Source organism: Haliaeetus albicilla, chromosome 25 (genome assembly GCF_947461875.1).
Source record: "Haliaeetus albicilla chromosome 25, bHalAlb1.1, whole genome shotgun sequence".
In the NCBI taxonomy this organism is placed as follows: domain Eukaryota; kingdom Metazoa; phylum Chordata; class Aves; order Accipitriformes; family Accipitridae; genus Haliaeetus; species Haliaeetus albicilla.
The window spans coordinates 10,122,656-10,144,586 of NC_091507.1; the positions used below are offsets into that span (position 1 = coordinate 10,122,656).

Consider the following 21,931-nt stretch of genomic DNA (forward strand, 5'->3'; position numbering starts at 1 on the left):
TCGAGTCGTTTCCTACCGATGCAACCCGCGCCGTCGGCAAGCGCGTTACCCTCGGGGTGCGAGTCGCCGCAGGTCTTGCCGCCTTGCTCGTCCGCCTGAGAGGACTGCGCCAGAAGACCCAGCTCCCTCGGCTTCTTGCAAGTGTTTCAGAGCACCAGCAGCGAGGGGCAGCACAAGAGCCCACCGTGTCCTACAGCTTCGTGCCTTCCTTTGCAAATAGCTGGGCTTTCTATGTGGGTTGCGGTTGGCTGGGTTGGGTTGGGTTTTTCCCCCCCATGAGACTGTCCAACCATTCAAAGACATTTTTCCCAAGATTTTACAGATTTGACTCCTGGGGGTAGAGGGGAAATACTTCAGAATTGTCTCTGACCCTTCGTCACCCAGTGGTGGTTGACCTTAGCCAGCTGCCCACCCAGCTGCTCGCTCACTGCCCCTCCTCAACGGGACAGGGGGAGAAAGGATGGAAAAGCTCGTGGGTTGAAGTAAAGACAGGGAGATCACCTACCAGTTACTGTCACAGGCAAAACAGACTTGACTTGGGGAAAATTAAAATTTTCTTGCCAACTAAAAATAGAGTTGGATGATGAGAAACAAAGACTAAATGAAAACAACACCTTCCCCCCACCCTACCACTTTCCCTGGATCAACTTCACCCCTCCATTTCCAACTCCTCTACCTCCCCACCACCACCCCCCAAGCAGTGCTGAGGACTGGGGGAATGGGGGCTGCAGTCAGTCCACCACAGCTCCTCTTCGCTGCTCCTTCCTCCTCACACTTTGCTCCATGTGGGTTCTTCCATGGGCTGCAGTCCTTCAAGAACTACTCCGGCATGAGCTCCCCATGGGCCACAGTTCCTTCAGAAAATATCCACGTGCTCCATTGTGGGGTCCTCCATGGCCTGCAGCGTGGGTATCTGCTCCACTGTGGTCGTCTCCATGGGCTGCAAGGAAATCCTTGCTCCAGCACCTGCAGCACCTCCATACCCTTCTTCTTCTCTGACCTTGGCGTTCGCACTACTGTTTCTCACTTTTTCCCCTCACTCCTCTTTCTCACACCGCTACATAGTGGTTTTGCCATTCCTTAAATATGTTGTCCCAGAGGTGCCACCGGTGTCGCGGAGGGGCACAGCCGTGCCCTGTGGTGGGTCCGTTGGAGCCGTCTGGCGGTGGCTGTGTCCAACACAGGCAGCCCCGGTCTCTCCTCACAGAGGCCACCCCGGCAGCCCCGGTCTCTCCTCACAGAGGCCACCCCTGCAGCCCCCCTGCTGCCAGCACCTGGCCACCTGCACCCAATACATACCTGCTTACAAAACTTTGGAGCCATTTTATGTGAAATAAAGGATGGCATTCCTGCTGTAGGAGTACAAGAGGAAGAAGAGAGGAGAAGCCCCGGAAAAGTAGCAGAGAAGTGCCCTGCCAGCTGAGCAGGCTGAAAGACTTGCCCTGCTCAGGGCCCCAGGAACAGCAAGAAAGGAGGGAGCAAAACCAATTGGCCAGAAAGAGTTGCTAAGGGAGGGAGTGACCGACACCCTTTTTGGCGTCAGCTGTACTGCAAAACCTCATGCCTGGGCAGGTGTGAAGCCTGCTCTGAGCTTTTGATGCTACAGTTCAAGTCAACAGCTCAGCCAGTGCTACCAACACCACCACAAAGTACAGTTTTACGTCTCAGCTACAATGTGGATTTACTCTATGAGTCACTCCTGGGTTTCTTGGGCACTGACTAGCTGGATCCTGTTCTTTTAGCGAGCCCCTGTGCACCAGCTCTTTCCATGGTGCGTCCTGCTATGGCAGTTGTAGACAGTTTGCAACTGCGGGGAGTCTGATACACCCTCACCTCTTCTAGTTCACTCTTTTGAAGTCTAACAGTCTTCCCAGACCACTGTGTAATTTATACAGATTAGCAAAGTTCCGCAGTCTTTTGGCAACAAGGCTCTTCTTTCTGTACATCCATTTAAAAAAAAATCATTTTTGATAGAAGGAATAAAAATAACATTTGATACATTTTTGTTAAAAGCTAAAATACCATTTAATTAACCTATGCAAAACCTAAAACTACATTAGCAGAACATTGTTACCTCACTTTAATGGATTATCTGTCATAACGGAGGACTTCATAGTCCATGCGTGTAAAGAGACTTCTCCTACTGAGATGCAGCCAGCTCTAGAATGGAAATACCTCATCACCAATGTCAGTACTGCTTCACAAAGGTATTTGAATGCAAGAGAAGAAAGTAACTTTTACATTTCTAATGAGCAGATGCAAGGCAAATGCAGGTTTCTGAGTTGGGATTTTTCCATGCTGCCATGACCAATACGCTTGTCTTGCAAAATTACCAGTCCCATAAAAATACAGGGGTTTTATGTGGCTACACCTGATCAGGACAGGCTGTAGGTTTTATCTCTTTGTCACAACACAACCTCTCAAGCTCCAGGGCGTTTCCCAACACCAAAGCACCAGAATATTTATTCCAGACCAAATTAATATGACTTGTGATTTATGAGCACATGGCTTCTTAAGAAATTGCAAATGCCTAGTTCAATTCTTCATTCTCTATTCATATGCCAGCCAGACCCAACCCTCTTGGCTCCTGAGATTTGATACAATCATAGCCTGAAGTGTAGTAATACAAGATTGCAATAATATCATAGTTGCTACCAACCATTATTATACTTACTTTAATTTCAACAAACTGCTGTAATTAGTGACTTCCCTCGTAGAGATGTTGTGAAATATATCTAATTACAGTCTAATACAGAACTTTGTGATTCCCAGGCAGTAGTTTCTAGGTAACTGAAAAATAAAACATTTTCATTGTAAAGGTTATATTCTAAAGGATTTGGTGAAAGAGACTTGCCACATCCATACCTTCCGGGCACATGCAGCTCACAAGAGCCTTTCAGACCTCCACTGTCCTTCCCAGGAGGGCAGTGATTCTGTTTCAGCAAGAGAAGTCCTTCTCAAGCAGATGGGCAAGGCATGTGCATGGGCTGTGTCTCTGTAAGGGCTGGCTTTTATCCCCACATAGCTTTGTAGTGCCTGTTGACCCGCAGGTAAGAAGATCCTAACTCCCTTTCCTCCTTCTCTTGTTTGACACTCTTGCGCATCACCCCAAAGGCACAGGGAGGGAGGTGTTCTCAGGAAACATTGGGACCTGTGTCCTGCTTTTGGCTGGGATAGAGTTAATTTTCTTTCTAGTAGCTGGTATAGTGCTATGTTTAGGATTCAGTGTGAGAAGAAGTTGGTAACACCCTGATGTTTTCAGTTGTTGCTAAGTAGTGTTTAGACTAAGTCAAGGATTTTTCAGCTTCTCCTGCCCAGCCAGCAAGAAGGCTGGAGGGGCACAAGAAGTTGGGAGGGGACACAGCTGGGACAGCTGACCCCAACTGGCCAAAAGGGTATTCCATACCACGTGACGTCATGCCCAGTATATAAACTGGGGGGAGTTGGCCACTGGGGGGATTGCTGCTTGGGAACTGACTGGGCATCGGTCAGCAAGTGGTGAGCAACTGCATTGTGCATCACTTGTTTTGTATATTCCAATCCTTTTAATTATTATTGTCATTTTATTAATGTTATTATTATTATTAGTTTCTTCCTTTCTGTTCTATTAAACTGCTCTTATCCCAACCCACGAGTTTTACTTGTTTTTCCCCAATTCTCCCCCCCATGCCACTGCGGGGGGGGGGGGGGGGCGGGGGCGGGAAGGGGGGACAGTGAGTGAGCAGCTGCATGGTGCTTAGTTACCAGCTGGGGTTACACCATGACAGCCTGGAAGTCTGCGCAGGTCTTGAACAGGTAGCATAAGGATGCGAGAGCTCACTGTGAGCACATCTGCACTTCTCGTAACACTGGGTAAATCACGTTTGCTCTGTGCTGTTGGAAGCTTGCCAAAATGCACAAAGCCAAACTTTCACAATCTTCTTAATGAGATTCATTGTATTCTGTGTGTGTGTCTCTTAAAGCTCTTGAAATCATATCTTTGTGAGAAAATCTGAAGGGTATCTTTTTTAAAGCAGGTTTTTAATTCTGTTGTTTATACAGAAGACCTTGAAAATATCACCTCTAAGACATGAAAATCAAGAAGACAAAACAAAAGAACTTAAATACTACTACTTTCTAAAAGCTCATTTCATGTTTTCTATCAGGGAAGGTTATAAATCCTGTACTTGAGATCCTGGCAACTTATCTAGAATTGGTATAAAGCTTTGAAAAGGATTCCTAATTAAGATTAGATTCACCTGTACTCATATGAAATTGTGAATTAGGGATGAGACAAATTACACCTGACAGTGGCAATTCCTTACATAGTATTCAACAGAAAGGAAGGGAAGGATACTTTACTGCTGGGTTCACTCTCTGAGGCTATGTTCCGACACATGTTTAAGACAGAACTGTTATAGAAAGCATCCCTTGCCTCCAGCTGCTTGTTTAAATCCCCAACCACCTATGCGGTGAGACGACACACATGTTTGTACAGACACATGGTAAACTGTGTTGGGGAACTGATGAATGTGAAAAACAACCATTTCAATTAGACATCTGTGCATTTGAGTCTCATACAGACACTCTTTTTTTTTTTTTTCAGAAGCAGATGACAAATATACTGAATAGTATTTTCACACAGCAGTCATCACATACTCTGAGATCACACTGGCCTTTTTTTCGTCTCTTTAGCAGATTGTCTACTGCCGGAGACTCTTGCCAGACTGAACACCAACAGAAGCTAGTCTGGAACTTGAGACCAGGCAGAACAAATAATATGGCTAATTTTGTGATAAAATGTACTAGAATCTCTTTTGCCTTGCTATTGGTGATTTTAGACTAACGTCCTCCTGTTTTTCAAGCAATATATGGCTTTCCAGCGTCTCCTTGCATATAGAACTTAGCTCTGGTCACCAGTAACTTTGCTGAACCACAATACTGCTGGTCAACAAGGGAATGCATTTTCTTGTAGCTGCCCCCAGCATAGAGTCTGTTAAGTGTGATATACAGCTTTAATGCTGGGGTTATTTAAGTGGGAACAATGGTCAGGTGTGCCTGTGTCCCAGGTTACTGTGAACTTACATGCTATGACAAGGAAAAGCACAAACAGCAAAACTGAATAGTTTACATTTGCTAACTTGTTTCTTCAGAAGTTAACTTCCACATACTCCCAGTGTAAATTGCCTGCTGTGTAGGAAATTACATCGTGTCCACACATCTTTTTCTGTCTCTGGTGGTTGGGATAAAGATGAACAGTTCTATGTGGTACATGAGACGCAGACAGAGAACATACTATTTAAAAGGCACTACATACAACTACAAGTAATTTCAGAAGTTTTTTACTGAAGATCTAAATAGTCAATAATTTTTAAAAGGCATAAATTAAATATTGTTGGCCAAATGAATGAATCATTTGAAAGTAGACCATAATGTATTTTATCCTATATAGTTGAAGTATATATCCTAATATGAGCATAATGGACAACATAATGCATGATACAAAACCCACATTAATTCTGGACTTTGCCACAAGCCATCTCTGTGACAGAAATTCTGTAGCGGGGAGGGCCACAATCTGCTTAAGGGCTGCTAATGTAGTGAGTACACTTACTCAAACAGAGCACAATTAAGTTTTCGGCTATAAAGCATATTCTTGTTTAGCAACTACAGATTCATAGATCTTACACAAGAGTCTAGATCCCAGATCCTTTTCCGTGATATGAAGAGAGCTGCCATAACCAGGGTGTTGCCCAACATTCCATTTGCCAGAAAAGCTTGTGTTCCACCTGAGCCTCTAGCTGAGGCAGACAGACTCTTCAGTTCAATGTTAAATGAAAATGCAATGTAATGATAATAAAGTTTATGGTATTTATCTTTTGTGGTTTATATGTAATAGGGCAGCAATTCAGATAACAAGCTACAGTGCTGATTCAGCAAGGCATGTATGCATGTGCTAAAACCTACAGATTTCAGTGGGATTTAAGCAAGAGCAAAGAGTTAGGCACACAGTTAAAATTAAGATGAGCTTTAATGGCCTGCTGCATCATAGCCCAGCAGCCCTTACCTTCTTCCCTAAGCTTACAGGACTTTTTTTGTTCTAAAGAGGCACTCCAATTCCCTTTGTATCCTAGTTAAAATTGACAAGATCATCTGCTAGCATCTGCCTCCAGTTACGTCTCTTTATCCTTTATCCAGGTCTCTAGCACCTAACGTCGGAGTGCTCAGTGGACCACTGTTCCAAAGGTGGGGTCTTAGAAAGTTTTGCTCTGTCATAGTCCTAATGTGGAAAAGGAAAGCCAAGAATGCACTGAGTAAAGGTTGCTTGCTCTTATCACTTAATACCTTGCCATTTTTAGAGCCTAGATAACTTTTTGACTATAAAAGGATAGAGGTTGTGTTTGGGTTTTTTTTCTTGCTTGGTGTCTGACATAGTATCAACCCTGTTTCGCTGTTGATTTGAGCTGCTGCTGTGGCACAGGAGAGGGATTGCTGAGACCTGGGGCAGACACTGTTCTCCCAATTCTCGTGCAGAAGACCATCAAAGACAGGTAGTTGGAGGTAGCAAAATGTTAATTTGCTGTTGCACAGTTAATCAGAATTTGTCTATCTGAAGTCTTATTTTACATTGTTGCACAGTCTATTGATGGTCTTCTAATTTCAAGCTCTTAACATTAATTTTATGGGTTGGTTTTATCTATGGTGCCAACCTGCCATACACATTGTCCTTGTGGGTGAGAACAGTGGCTGCCTGATGCTTCCAGGGAGATTGACAAAAAGTGAGAAACGTGGGATCTCTGACAAAAACATAGGAGACATCACTTACCTGGACCTTGGTGGAATCCTGGCAAAATAGACTCAAGGGCTGCAGCAGTGCTGGACTCTGCCTACATGAACTTTAGGGAATTACATAGGAACCTGTAACCCTGAACAGTCCCCACACTGGTCCAGATTTTTATCAAACTTCATCAGCATTGTAATGAGCCAGTGAATCAGATCTAAACTGCACATTTTAAGATTTAGTGTTAACTGTAAAAAACTCCTGCTGTTAAAGTAAACAAACACAGGATTCCATTTGTTTTGCCTTTTCTTCCATTTCTGTCTTTCAGCAGAATGTGCGATAAACATTCTAGATACTGGTTTTGGAAACACTGCTACGTCACTGTAAGACTCTGAGGAATAAATTAGTTAAACTGTTGATAACACAAAATAGCAAGGGATTCTGCAGAGACAGCAGATGGAAAGAAAATACTGAAGTAATTATTATTTGGAAGAGCTTAAACTCTAAAGCTTGCTTGCATGTTAGGAAGACTCATTGCACTAAGATTGGTTTTCAAATAATGTAATTTGCACTGAAGGAGCAACAATGTTCAGTACAGAAATCAATAAATTAAAATGGTCAGATGGAGAGCAACTGGGGTGGAATGCAAGATACGATCTCTCGCAAAATAGACTCATTCACCAGAGAGAGGTACCAATTAGACAAATCTGACATGTGGAAAGACTTTCCTTTCAGTCCAGACAGATAGAAATACAGATTTTAACACTGTAAGGTGAAATCCCAAAGGAATTCTGTGATCATATACAGGGGTAAATACACTCCCCGTAGCCTACATGTAGTTTAGGCAAATTGATCTTGACTTAAAGGTCAAAAGAAGGGAAGCACAGCCATGTCATGAGAACCTGATGCGGAGCTGGCCGATGAGCAATGGGAAAATGGGAAATGTCTTTGAGTTAAGGCAAATGAAGTATTTTCTCATTCAACCATGCACTGTTTTGATGAATTTCAGTCCCTCTTTTTCCAGGAGCTCAGGAGTTATTCAAACTGCAGTAACCTCTCTAAAAATTTTTCAGCGAGACAAGCATCAGGGCAAGGCCAATTAAAAAAAAGAACCAAAGTCCAATAACAATGGCTCACTTTGGGACTCATATTTTAGTCTGTTTCAGACCTATTCAGCAGGATCTATGTCCCCAGCAAAACAGTCTATTAATTGTCTCTGGTTTTAATCAGATGAGGAAAAATCTGTCTCTCTTCTACTTCTGTAAGTGACTGCACATCTTCAGTACAGGCAAATTATCAAAAAGTGCCTTTTGTGAGTTTGCAGTACTCACTGGGATCCACTGCTGCCAAACAAACTAGATTCATGGGTAGGTTTCCTTAGACTTAGCATAGTAGGTCTACTAGTTAGATACGTAACTCTGAGTTTGTCACCCAAAGAAATTTCTTTGTAGGCAGTGGGAAAAAAACTTTGAGATGGCAATTCATCTCAGATAAGCACTTTTGGATGGTAGCTAACCCAACCTATCTTAACTGTCTCTTTTTCTTTGTTAACTATAAAGTCAACGAAGGGTGATGAACACAGGTTTAGACATCAAAACTTTAGCTGTCTAAAGCTGACCGTCCAAAGCTGTTTTAGGTAAATCACACTTTTTATGCAGAACTGTTTATCATTCATTATTTCCAGCAGTTCTTTTTAAGTTATAGGTGTTATACATAAATGAAACCACAGTCCGTGCCAGAAAGGGCTTATATCTGGAAAGCAGCTAAGCCAAATCACCTCACACACATGTTAAAGACGTGCCTGCTATAACAACTCAGCTTCAAACAACTGGCTAAATTATACTCACTGGTTGATTATGAAGGTGATGCATCTATTTAGATAAATATACTGAGTAGATAACCCTGGATCACACCCTGAAACCAATCCATAAAAAATCCTATTCAGGCATATGAAAAGAGGTTCCAATTTAAATACTTTTGTAAGATAAGGCAAACACAATGTTAATTTTCTGGATTAAGCTAGTTTGTGGTCAGTTTTTTATATTGCCTATTTAAAAATATTTCATTTTAAAATAATTTGCTTTGAAGTTCCTCTCTCTATTTTGCAGCTATTTACACACCAAAGTACTAAAGAGCAAATAATAGAAAACAACAAGCAAATAATTAGAAAACATAAAAAATACAGCCAGGTGCCATGAATGTAAAAGAAGTGCACTGGAGAAAGGCCCCAAACCCTAGAATTTGAGTGAAAACAAACATAAGTGCAAATAAAATACATCTTCCATAACAAGCAATTGCACTTTGTCAAAATGTCTGTGCATCTCTCCCAGTTGCGGCAGAGCACTGAAATACTTTCCACTGACGGGCTGTTGGGGGCTGACTCATTGGACACTCAGCATGGCATGGCTCAGAGGCCGCAGAATGTGATGGATGAGAATGGAAACCATGGGAACAGGCCCCATAACTCTACAGAACATAACTTGTCTGTCTCAGGGTGTCCCGCAACCTGCTGGCTGTCCCTCTGAGAGGCTGCGCCAGCAACTCCCTGTGAGAATGCTGGTATCCTCCGACCAGTCCTGTGGGAAAGCCTGGCTTCCGAATAACAGAGTCACCTTCAGTGTTTTCTGTTGCCACATTTGTTGCCATTTCCACTTCATCTTTGTGCCAGTAGCTTCCTTCTGGCAGGCCTTGTCCTACCTCTCCCTGCTGCCAAAGTCAGTATCCCAGGCAGTGGGTCATTCCTAGCCTCCTCTTGCTGTGGGGACTCTGGACCCTCTAAGGGGATGTCAGTAATGATGGCTTCACCTCTTCAAGGGAATAGGACCCAGAAAAACAGGGAAACAACATTATTTTTCTGCTGTTGTTAAAAGAAAATATTACTCCTGTTTGACTTTCTGAGTCACTGCAGAGAAGACATTGCGTTTTTACCTCCCGGTTCTCATTGCCATTCCTTCTTGCATTGGTGACACCAGGTTCCTTATTTTGCTACATGAAGACAATAGCAGGAAAGATTAATGACCATGTGTGATTAGTTGACAATGAAAGCATCGCTGCAAGACATTTGCTCTGCTGAGGGTTTGGAATTTCTGCTGAATTAAAAACTTTTCTCAATCTTATCCTGGCAGTGTGACAAAATTTGGGCCAGCATAAAGCTGGCATTAAGGTGGGTTACAGCAGCATAGAACTAGCATGTATGTGATAGTGCCTCTGTAATCTTGGCATTTCCCCAACCGTATCAAGACTGCTATGACTGACTTTGACAGTGCCTTGGGCTTAATACCACTAGAGGTCATGCAATGTACTTATTATCTAAGCTGCTTTTGGAAAATGCTCTAATACTTCACATCTAGTAGATATATTTGTACTGACTGTATTTGCAAACACTGCTTTAGACTCTAGATGTCCCTGCTTTGTATGCATGTAATAACTACGCCACAATAAATCACCCCATCTATTCTATTGCCCAAACTTGGAATTTATCTCAAAAGGCATACAGCTGGGGAAGGATGAGGAATTGGGAATATGCAAATAATATTAGCGTGAAAAGCCTTCTTTATAGAATGAAGTATCCTATCCATTAAAATAAGGAATAAAAAGGGAAAGACAGTGCAGTATAACATCAAATCCTTCATTACAATAACACAAGTGGTGGCTTGTGTCTGACCTGACTACTGTGATGCTGATTCCGCTGACGTATCTGCCTTGGACTTTACCTATCTTGGGGGTACAGCTTGAGATAATATTGATTGCATCTTGAAGCACCTGACAACTGCTCTCTGTCTTTTGATTTCAAGCCTCTTGGTGTCTTTCTCCTCTTTGCCTTTGGCCAGCAGCCTAGCAGTCAACCAAATAACAAACACCTCTACCCATATCATCCACATCCAGCTCCACCTCAAATAGGCATGCTTTTAGGGAGCTGTCAGACTTCACATTCTGTCACAACTTGGCCCAGACCTACTATCATAATTTTTGAGTAGATGCAGATTTGTTGTGAGAGGGCTCAACTGTTGGAGCCAGAATATTTTCCCTTAGAACTTGCCATTGTATTAGCCAGGGTCCATCAGGAGCTAAAACTTGCCCAATGGCACTGCCCTCACCAGCCTGAGTTTGCTTATTCTTGGAAAAGAATAACCAGCTCCCAGTACTGGCACCACCTGATCTTACTCTGCACTTATACTTATGCCTGATCTTCATCTTTCAGCTAGGCAGCCCCTTCTGCCTCCCTGACTCAGGGTTCTCCCAAGTTGTGGGGAACTGGCTGCCTGTGTAGCCTTTTGAAAAACATGTCTCCAAATTTCCTACATGATTTGGCAGACCCTATAAAATGAGATCAGTAATAGTCAATCAGTTGTTTAGTTTCCACAGTAATAAAAATTTACAATTAAATTGTTCTCATCCTTCTGAAGACTTTTCTAAGATTCTCTTAGACTTTTGCCAGTCTGGAAAACTCTGGAGATTAGTATTGTTACTAAACTAGATATTACATTCATAATCTCATCATTGATAATTGTCATGGTTTAACCCCAGCTGGCAACTCAGCCCCACACAGCCACTCACTCACTCCCCCCCCCAGTGGCATGGGGGAGAGAATTGAAAGGGTAAAAGTGAGAAAACTCGTGGGTTGTGATAAAGACAGTTTAATAGGGAAAGCAAAAGCCACGCACGCGAGCAAAGCAAACCAAGGAATTAATTCCTCACTTCCCATGGGCAGGCAGGTGTTCAGCCATCTCCAGGAAGGCAAGGCTCCATAACACGTAACGCTTACTTGGGAAGACAAACGCCATCACTTTGAACATTCCCCCCTTCCTCCTTCTTCTTCCCTCAGCTTTATCTGCTGAGCATGACATCCTATGGTCTGGCATCTCCCTTGGGTCAGTCGGGGTCAGCTGTCCCAGCTGTGTCCCCTCCCAACTCCTTGTGCCCCCCCCAGCCTGCTCGCTGGTGGGGTGGGGGAAGAAGCAGAAAAGCCCTTGGCTCTGTGTGAGCACTGCTCAGCAGGAACAAAAATATCCCTGTGTTATCAACACTCTTTCCAGGACAAATCCAAAACACAGCCCCATACTAGCTGCTATGGAGAAAATCAACTCTATCCCAGCCAAAACCAGAACATTTTCCACCCCTTATTCCATACCATGTATGTCATGCTCAGGTCCCACACTATCCAACACATGCTCATTACCCACCACCACCCTTCCCATCCTTTGATATAACACACAGATATCATTCCCTTAGTCTATGGACCACCCCTCTAAAATGTCTGTAAAATGTCCACCAATGTCCACAAATTGTCCATTGAGTTCATTTAGTCCAGGACTTTGGGCTCCATCTGTTACGGTGGTCACTCAGGACAGGAGAGGTGGCGTGTTGTGTGGAGTTATTGGGCACCAAAGCCAGCTCAGGTCGGGTCACTGCTGCACTTGCACCGGTTCTTGTAAGGCTTGTTCTGCATTGGTTCAGGTGGTTCCTGCTATAGTAATTCCTGTAACTTGCAGCTGAAATCATGGGTTACAACAATTTAAAGATATTTCCATTACAATCTCCACGCCTGGTCCCTTTGGACCAGACCATTGGGTTTAACAGTGCAATGAACTCCTTCCCTTTGCCCTGCTCCAGCTTGGACACATCCAGAGACTGCAGTCCCTTAGGGGCATACTTGCTCCAACTGGAGCCTTATCTATGACCCACGGTCTCTTCAGGGGTGTACCTGCTCTGTTGTGGGCTTATCCACGGCCACATGCTTCAAGGTGTTCCAGCATGACCTCATGCACAGCCGCGGATGCTTCAAGGTGTACCTGCTGCAGCATGGACTTATCCACAGCCACAGATGCTTTGAGTTGTACTGTCTCCAGCGTGGACTTACGTTTGGGCCACAATCCCTTCAGAGGTATACCTGCTGTGGCATGGACATAACCATGACCACAGATGCTTCCAGATGTACCTGCTCTGGCATGGCCTTATACACAGCCACAGACGCTTTGGGGTGTCCTGCTCCTGCGTGGACTCATCCACATGTCACAGTCCTTTTGACTCCAGTTCACACTGGCGTTCCAGCCTGTCCAGTACAGCACCACAGAAACAGCAGTGATGCCCTGGCCATCTGCCAGCCCAGGCACATCACCATTGCTGTTATCAAAATGTTCCCAGGCACAGCAGAGTAAGGCGATAAGCAGTGCAGCAGTACAGCAAGCAGGGAAAGGAAAAAGCAGCTGCTGACAAGAACTGGGCTCTAATATACAGTAAGGCAGTCAAGCTCCATGGCAAGCACAGGAGCCTGTCAATTAATAGCTAAATAGCAATAACAGCTATAAATTCAATCATCTAGCACATTCCAATCAAGTCTGTTGTTATCTCGAAACCTTCGAGTCCCACGCTGGGTGTCAGAATGGACTGTCGTGGTTTAACCCCAGCCGGCAGCTCAGCCCCGTGCAGCCACTAACTAGCTCCCCCCACAGTGGGATGGGGGAGAGACTCAGAAGGGTCTCAAAAGTCTCACTCAAAAGTGAGAAGACTCATGGGCTGAGATAGACAGTTTAAAAGGGAAAGCAAAAGCCACGCACGTGAGCAAAGCAAACCAAGGAATTCATTCCCCACTTCCCATGGGCAGGCAGGTGTTCATCCATCTCCAGGAAAGCAGGGCTCCAGCATGTGGAATGGTGACTTTGGAGGACAAACTGCTGTAATTCCCAACTGCTGTTTTGGATTTATGCTGGAAACTGTGCTGATAACACAGGGATGTTTTCGTCACTGCTGAGCAGTGCTCACCCAGAGCCAAGGGCTTTTCTGCTTCTCCCCCCACCCCACCAGCGAGCAGGCTGGGGGGGCACAAGGAGTTGGGAGGGGACACAGCCGGGACAGCTGACCCCAACTGACCCAAGGGATATCCCAGACCATAGGATGTCATGATCAGCAGATAAAGCTGAAGGGGGAAGACGGAGGAAGGGGGGGACGTTGGGAGTGATGGCGTTTGTCTTCCCAAGTCACCATTCCACATGCTGGAGCCCTGCTGTCCTGGAGATGGCTGAACACCTGCCTGCCCATGGGAAGTGGGGAATGAATTCCTTGGTTTGCTTTGCTCACGTGTGTAGCTTTTGCTTTCCCTATTAAACTGTCTTTATCTCAACCCACAAGTTTTCTCACTTTTACCCTTTCGATTCTCTCCCCCATCCCAGTGCGGGGGGAGTGAGTGAACAGCTCTGTGGGGCTTAGCTGCTGGCTGGGGTTGAACCACAATAATAAGAGACCTTGTTTTCCTGTAGAAGAAACCAGAATTTTCCTGATTTTTTTTTTCCAGAACAAGGGAAAAAATATATACCTTCAGACATAATTTCTCAAGACTGATCTAACCTTTTTCTTTCATATGGCTAGCCATGCCTCTGGGCTGCCTAATTCAGATGAAGCCAAGATACTTAGCATAACTTCACTCACAAAGAATCACTTTCTAGCCTATGCAATGCCTACAGGCATAGTGTATTGAATGTAATCAGAATTTAATCAAACATAATTTTGACTTTCTGTTTCTCTGTCAAGAACAGAACAGTAGGCTTTTCCAGGAGACCTTTGTCAAAAGGTTTGTTATAATTGTACAAATACAGAATAGAAATATTTTATAACAAATTTGTATGCCACAACACTATACCCCCATTTTTCCCAATCTTTCCTCCTTTGTGCTTTAGAACTGCGTTCGAGGAAACCTTCCATAGGCACTGTTTCTGGTAGTGGCCAACTGACAGCTGACAGTAACAGAGCACCCACATGCATGTTTGCAGTTTCAAATTGTGTTCGCAGAACTCCTCATAGGGCTAGCAAGATTAATTTTGTGCAAGAGGTCAAATTCTAATTCATGTTCCTCAACCAAGGCTCACTTGCTCTTTTCCAGAACTTTTTCAGACTCTTCTGGCACAAGTTGAGCTGTGGCACTAGTATATTCACTTGTTTAAATATTTATGGAGAATGTGGTGGGGAGTGATAAGTGATGAGAACAGTGATCACTTTTAGCTGCTTCTTTGAGCAATTATAACATTGAAAGTCATAGCCATGGTTTGCACCTGCAAAGGGTAATGAACTGCCTTCTTCTGAGGAATAAGAGAAAACTTGCTTTGTCCCCAGTAGAATGACAGCTCCTGATATCACATACAGCTAGAAGGGGAAAGCAATCTGTTTGGGTATGAAGGAGATGGCAGAGCACCCTTCTGTACATAAAATTTCTAGTCATATCCCTCTCAGACGCTTTGAAATTTTACTGTGACATAAAAGCTGTGAGATGTGGCTGCACAGTGAATGACTTTTGCACCTTGCAAATAGCATAAAACAGCTTTCACTCTAGCTAGACTTTTGTCTACTGGAAAGGCTAATGTTGATTTCTGCATTTGCACTGATGGAAAATGGCAGTTCTGACATTTTCTCGGATATATGACACCTCTGCAGAACTGGTACTAACAGAGAAATGTGTCACAATTGTTAGCACTTCCAACAAACTGGAGATTCGAACAAATTTGTTTTTCAGTAAAACCATGACATGTTCTTCAGAATTTAATTGCAGAACACTTAGTTGTCTTTAAACTCATGTCTGCAATAGGGTATGTTTTATGGGATCCTGGGGTGTGGGGATATCTTACACAGACACAGGAGGGTAGCCCACAAGACGATCCCACTATTGCCAGAAGTTGGCTATAGGTTCAAAATGAGTTGCCATTTTAAAGCACAGTGATGGGAGGTTTTGGCTTAAAGGTGAAGAAAGGAGAAAGAAAAGGAGGTGGTAAGGAGAGTGGCTGACACGCTAGCTGCTGTGCAAGGTGGACCTGCCTGCTAATCAACTTGCTGCTGCATTCTGGATTAACGTACTAGATATTTTGAGCGTGCAAGGGACGTTGCATAAACATGCCACATATTAAGATAAGGATTTGATTGATTTTCCAGTTTTTTGAAGCACAAGCAGCTGTGAGGCCTTTCTCTACCAGAATCAGTCCTAAAATGGCATGTTAGATCAGCGAAAATCTCAGAACTGCCACTTTGATTAGCACAAAGGGGCAGCCTCAACAGACTTGCGTAATACAGAAAAGGTCTCGCTGGAGTGCGAGCTCTTTAGTGGTACTGACAAGGAGTGGACAATGTTACTGCCAATAGCTCAGAGAGCGAGCAGGGCTCGAAAACAGGACTTTGCATTTGCCTCACATGACATTATTCAACTCAGGGAATAAGAACAAACCTGAAGTGCATATCGGTTCATGTGATAACAATGACTTTCCTAACAAAGGAAATTATAAAAATGCTGAATGGACTATTTGATGGTGCTTCTGACAAGACGAACTTTTTAATAAGAAAAGACTGGTAGGCAAAAGGAATGGTGTGGGCTGATCCATATCTATCTCTATGGTGTTTTGGTCAGACTCACGTGAATCAATCCTGCGGGTTAATCATCAGCTACGTGCAAATGCACGTTTATTAGCATTTAATACCAAAATCCTCCTGCATCCCTCCAGGTACGGCTGAACTCTGTTGAATGGCTAGATTTTTTCATTCACTCTATTTCAGTGCCATCTCATAGCTTTAGTTTTAAACCTTTGATACCTCTGTTGTGATCCCACTTGTCCATCGCCTTCCATCTCCCTAAGCACCCATCATTGTTTCTGCCTGAAGTGTGGTCTCTCAAACAGCAAGCAGATCAAAGACCTCTGCCTGGCACCAGAGAAAAAATAACAAATGGGAAGAAAGCAGGAATAGGACAAAATGATAGTTTTGCTAAGCAGGCAGGCTGACTTCTGCAACACATGTGGTGGCTGCCAGACAGAGGTAACATCCAGGTCCCACCCGTAGAGAACGTGAAGAAGGTTTAGTGCAGAACAGCTTGGGCAGGCAGGTGGAGGCCTGCCAGAAAAAGTTTGGAGCACAAACTGTAACCACAGGGTTATTGCAGTGATGGAGCTACCCCTTGAGGTGAAATTACTGATGTTCCTAATGGACTGAAAACACCTCAGCAATCTGCTAGCTACTCGGCTGTAAGGAACTGAGCTGTGTGAACACAACTCTCTTAAAAGGATGCAGCCTGGTTTACAGTGATGTATAGACAAGCTTGACTTGATATGTTTTTTCTTATTTGATATCATAAGCTCCAGATGATCCTGTTTAAATCAGTTAAACTATTCATGCACCACGACACAAATCCATGAGCATAAAGAGAGAGCAAATTTTGGCTTGTATGAACCAAGTATACTGTGTGTATCAAATTTCCTGGCAACAACATACTAGACAGAACACTGCATTGAGGAGAACTTAATTACATCACTGTTAAACTTTGACGCCCTAAATGGACAGAAACAAACATACTTCCAATCCCATACATTTTATGGATGTTATTTAGTTACATCCACATAGCCCAGAGTAAGGATGACTTGTGTCCAATTTTATGCACAACAGTGGTGAACATAACTTTTTTAATTCAGTAAAAATATTTTGGACAGTACCTACTGATGTATTGATTTCAGTGGAGGTGTTCCTAGGATTTAGGATCCTAGGTGATACCTGTCCAGAAGCTACAGGGGCAAGGCAGCAGTAAAAACACCCGTAAATGTGAATGTGGAGGTTTAAAGCTTGTGCTGATGGTAGCACTGACACACCAAACTATGGATGAATGCTTTCCTCCACAAACAACATAGTTCAGCTGAAAAAAAAAAAAAAAAAAGTAGAACTGGGCTATTACGCTTAACTATTAGAAGAATTGCCTGGATATTTCTCACTGTTGCCTGGAGAGCAAGAGGCATATAGTGCATAGTGAACTGTGCGAATGTTGAAGGATAAAACACAGGTTACTGGTGGAAAACTTTGCAGAAATTAACTTAAGACCCTGACTGCAGCTCAGCTGAGAGGTAGATGAAATTACAATATACATGGAAATTGTCTTCTTAAAAACAGCCACCATGCACTTAGCAACAGACTTTACCCAGCACTATGCAGCACACAATAAAAAAAAACCCAAACAAACCAGAAGAGAGCCTGTTATTGTCATTCAGCTTTTTATTTTACAACTTTATCAGCATTACACACACTTCGCACTGTATTGCATTCCTGTAGTCTGCTGTGAGGCCTATAGGTTGTTATATCCTAAAGATATACATTATACTGTATGTAGGTTGTATATCCTAAAGATACACAGTAAAGATTTTAGCGGCATAATGCTCTCATTATACCAGAAATGTTAATTTTGAATGTGAGGTTTAACATAAGGCAGTCTTGAGGCAGTAATTTTTAATGGTTCATGTAGGTTTAAGAGCTAGGTCTTCAGGGCAAATTAATGCTCTTCATCCCTAAGAGGTTTACAAATTATGGCACTATCAATGTAAACTTTCAGCCCTGCACAATCAAATATTTAAAGGTAATTGCACGTAATTTTACTGGATTTTGAAGGTTGTTGAGGAGTTTGCATAAATACCGTATTTAAAAGGACTACATATAAATAAAAACATGCATTTACATAGATGTCATCTTAAAATGTTTCTGAAAAGGAGTCTCCTAAACAAAGTATATGTGACGAGACAATTTCAGATCCACTAGCAGGAGGAGGGAAAGTTTGGAAGAGAAACTCTTGTAACTAGAGCACCCCAATAAATACCCTCAGAAACAGCCAGGCAGCAGTGTTAAGAAAGACGACAGCACTAAAGGAGATAGGATCTGCCACATAACTAATTAAACACGTGGCCAAAGGTATTTTGCTTTCTTTATTGCAAAATAATGGCTAAAATACATGTTAGAAGTTGTGACTGAAAATAACAGTTCTGGGAGAAATGTCAGTGCTGCTCACACCACCACTGGAAAATGGGAGGGAATTCCTCTGGTAGCCAAAGGCAAAGCACACACCTGCTGAAACTGATAAAAATAAAATAAAATAAAAAAAACAAACCCAAACCAAAACCCCACCACAAACCCAATTTTTACAGAGTTTCATACTTCTTTAAAACCAAACTTTTTCATTACTCGGAATTCCCTGTTTGGCTTTTTGTTTTTTTTTTTTTTTTTTAAAAAACAGGTTTGCGATTGATCAAAGAAAAAAGTGAAAGGAGAAAGTTCTGATTTTGGCTTGTTTGCAAAAAGTGACTTTTCTTTCCCTCCCCCAACTCGGGATGATTTTAAAACAGTAGGCATATGCTCTTTTTTTTTTCCTCCAGCAAAGAAATTTCAAATGAAAAATACTAACTCTATTAATTTCCTACAATTTTCCTGCTTCCCAGAAGCAAAGCTCCAGCAGGATGTATTTGGATGGAAACCCCCAAGTTAGCAATTTGCGTTTAGTAAGTTTTCCTGTATCCGAAAAAAAGAAAAAAAAAGAAAAACCCCCACGTGGGAAAACACGCGAGTATATTCTCACTCTCTGGGGAGAACTTTTGCAAATTCACAGAGACCCAGAGCCACCGGCGCCTGCGTTCGTTCCCCCGCAGCTGTCACGGCCCAGCTCGGTCCCGGACACGGCCAGAGCGGGCTGCGGGGTGACGACTTTAACACCGCACCCCTGCGGCAGCCCCGCGGCGGGGAGAGCGGGGCCGGGGCCGACCCGCCCCGCTGCCCGCGCCGCCGAGGCGGCACCCGGCGTTCCCGAAGCAAACCCGTCCCCCGCGGCGGCGGTTCTCACCGCCCTCCCCGCGCCCCGCTGCCTCCCGCCGCTTCACCGGGCGGGGGCGGCGAGGAGGGCACCGCGTCCCCACGGCAGACCAGCCCACGCTCCCCGGCCGCGGCCGCCGCCGGCGGGGCTGCGCCTTTAAGGGGCCGGGGCAGGCGGCAGCGGGCGGGCTCCTGCGCCGCTCCCTCCCCCGCCGGCCGGGCGGTGGGCAGTGCCCGCGGGCCGCCGCCGCGGGTGTGGGACGGGGAGCCGCAGCCGCCGCCGCCGCCACGACCACCATGGCTCTGCCCCTGCGCCGCCGGCTGCCGGTGCTCCCGCTTCTCCTGCTGGCAGCCGGCGGGCTGCGGGCTGCGGAGCGGAGCAGCAGCAGCAGCAGCAGCAGCGCCATGGAGGAGCTCGCCACCGAGAAGGAGGCGGAGGAGAGCCACCGGCAGGACAGCGTGAGCCTCCTCACCTTCATCCTGCTCCTCACCCTCACCATCCTCACCATCTGGCTGTTCAAGCACCGCCGCGTCCGCTTCCTCCACGAGACCGGCCTGGCCATGATCTACGGTGAGTCCCGCCGGGCGCCGCGTCTCGGCCCGGCTCCCCGCCTCCTCCCCGGGCAGGCGGCTCTCTGACGGCCGGTGTCAGCCCCGGCAGGTGCCGGCAGGCGCGGCGGCCCGGAGGCGGCGGCGGCGCGGGGGGCCCCGGTGCTCGGCCGCGCCCCCGCCGCCTGAGGCGAGGCGCGGCGCGGGCGTGCGGCGGCGCTGCGGCCCCGCGCCCCCCTCACGGCTGGCGGGCGGCAGCGCAGGGGTAGGCCGCGCCCGGGGGGAGCGGGAGCCCCGCCGCGGCAGAGCCCCTCGGCGTCGGTGCTGCCGGATCTTCCCCCCCCCCCCCCCCCCGCCACCGCCTCGGCGGCGCCTTTCCGCGGGCCGGGGGCAGAAGGGGAGCGGGGCGGGGATCCGGCCCGCTGCCTCCCGGGCGGCGGCGGAGCGGTGCCCTGCGCCGAGGTGCGCCCTGCCGCCGTCCGCTGGCGCTGGAGCGGCCGCGCTGGCAGGGCACCGCGTTTCGGTACCACCCCCCTCCCCGCTGTAGGAAGCGAGCTGGCCGGCCCTACGTGGAGCAACCTGGGGCAGGGGCCCGCGCAGGTCATCGCAGGAATGATTTTTGGAGAGCGTTCTCCGAACGCCCTCACCGCGCTGTGGCGCGCGCTGCGTGGAAAGGAGCGTGTCTGAACTTCGACGCTCTGGGGTTCGCTCGCTGGCTGTCGGCGCGCCGCTGTCGCGGGCGGCCCGAGTTGGCTGGTGACCCGCTGGCTGCGGTGACACCCGAGGCAGCGCCCACAGCTCGTCTTGAGCCCGCTGGGCTGAGCCGAGTTCGTCCTCGCCAGCCCCGCTCTGCCCCGGCTCGTGGGAGCAAACGGGAAGTAAATCCCTCTGCAGAAGCCGTGTTCTCCCCTGCGTTAGTGGGGAGGATGATGCGGAGGAGCTGGGCTCTCTGCTGGTACAGTCGACGGCTGGCGCAGAAGACCGCCGGTGAGCCTGAACCCGCGGCAGAGGGTACTCGCTCCGCTGCGAACTCGCGCAGTTGTGTTTCGTGCGCAGTTTGCTACGCGGAGCATAAACAGTTGTGATGAGGAGCAGCCATCCGTTTAAAAAATGATTTGTCTGCCGGTGATTGGCTACTGCCATCGCGCTGGGGGCACTTCTTCTCCTTCGTGAGCTGAATCGATTTCTGCTGAACGGTGTGAAACACCTGCCCGATGTCGGTCGGGATAAGCACGTTGAGGGTAGCCACAGATGAGAAATTCGGCCCTCAAGGGGAGGGGGAAAGTGAAGCGTTTCCTCCCTGATGAGTACTACTGCACTTGAGAGCTCTGTGATAGCTTGCAAAGCAGTGGAATTTTCCTCTGCTGATGCTTCTCTTAAACCATCCCAATTTGCTCTTAGTCACTGATCTCTTTGCTGCATTGCTGTGTATTTCACATATGCTTGTTGCTGAAAACTGACAAATTAATGATTGGGCATGTAAGGAAGTTATGCACTAGCATGATAATGCTTAGCAGCTGAATAGTGCTCAGGAGATGGTAGATTAACTGTGTATGTGCTGATTGGAAGAGATGGGGTAAGGTTCTTTTGAAGATGTTGTTTAGATATTACCCTGGTGCTGCTGTCGCCTTCACGAAGTTCTTTTCTGTTTTAAGGTCATTTCAGTGATTTGCATAGTTTACTTTGTGGTGGAAATCTTGTGTATGTGGGAGTACTAATGTATGCAATACAAGTACCAGGGCATCAAGGGCATCTGGGTATGCATTTTGAGCTGTGTGAGAAATAAGAAATAATTCAACTGGAAAACTTCTGCCTCTCCTTGCACTGAAACTAGTTTACTCTAACATCCAGTTCCTGATCCCTGAAATGGATGCTAGAAGCCCAATTTGATGTACAAGTGCTGGTAACCTGTCTTAGGAAAGACACTACGCTATAGCCCTTTCTGCACCACAGGCAGCACTGCTGAAAGAATGATTGGTTCAAACCATTGCATGTTCTTGGTGTGCCCTCATTTAAATCATTTTGTTTTCATAG

General features: G+C 45.8%; 1 protein-coding gene and 1 long non-coding RNA gene across 5 annotated transcripts in view; one reads left to right on the plus strand and one right to left on the minus strand.

Moving 5' to 3' along the window:
• Positions 1–18,452: 18,452 nt before the first annotated feature.
• Positions 18,453–20,468, minus strand: LOC138681873 (uncharacterized). The gene is made up of 2 exons (XR_011322075.1): positions 19,855–20,468; positions 18,453–18,619 (listed from the first exon to the last, which is right to left on the minus strand). It is a non-coding gene; the product is annotated as an uncharacterized lncRNA (long non-coding RNA).
• Positions 19,198–21,931, plus strand: part of SLC9A7 (solute carrier family 9 member A7) — an 87,900-nt gene continuing 85,166 nt past the window's right edge. For 2 of the 4 annotated variants that reach the window (XR_011322073.1, XR_011322074.1), the window contains exon 1: positions 19,198–19,919. Coding sequence is in view for 2 of the 4 variants with exons in the window: in XM_069769958.1 (XP_069626059.1) it covers positions 19,646–19,919 (274 nt within the window). In the remaining 2 variants the exon portion in view is untranslated. The remainder of the gene's footprint in view (positions 19,920–21,931) is intronic. The other 2 variants (XM_069769958.1, XM_069769959.1) reach the window with 1 other exon arrangement.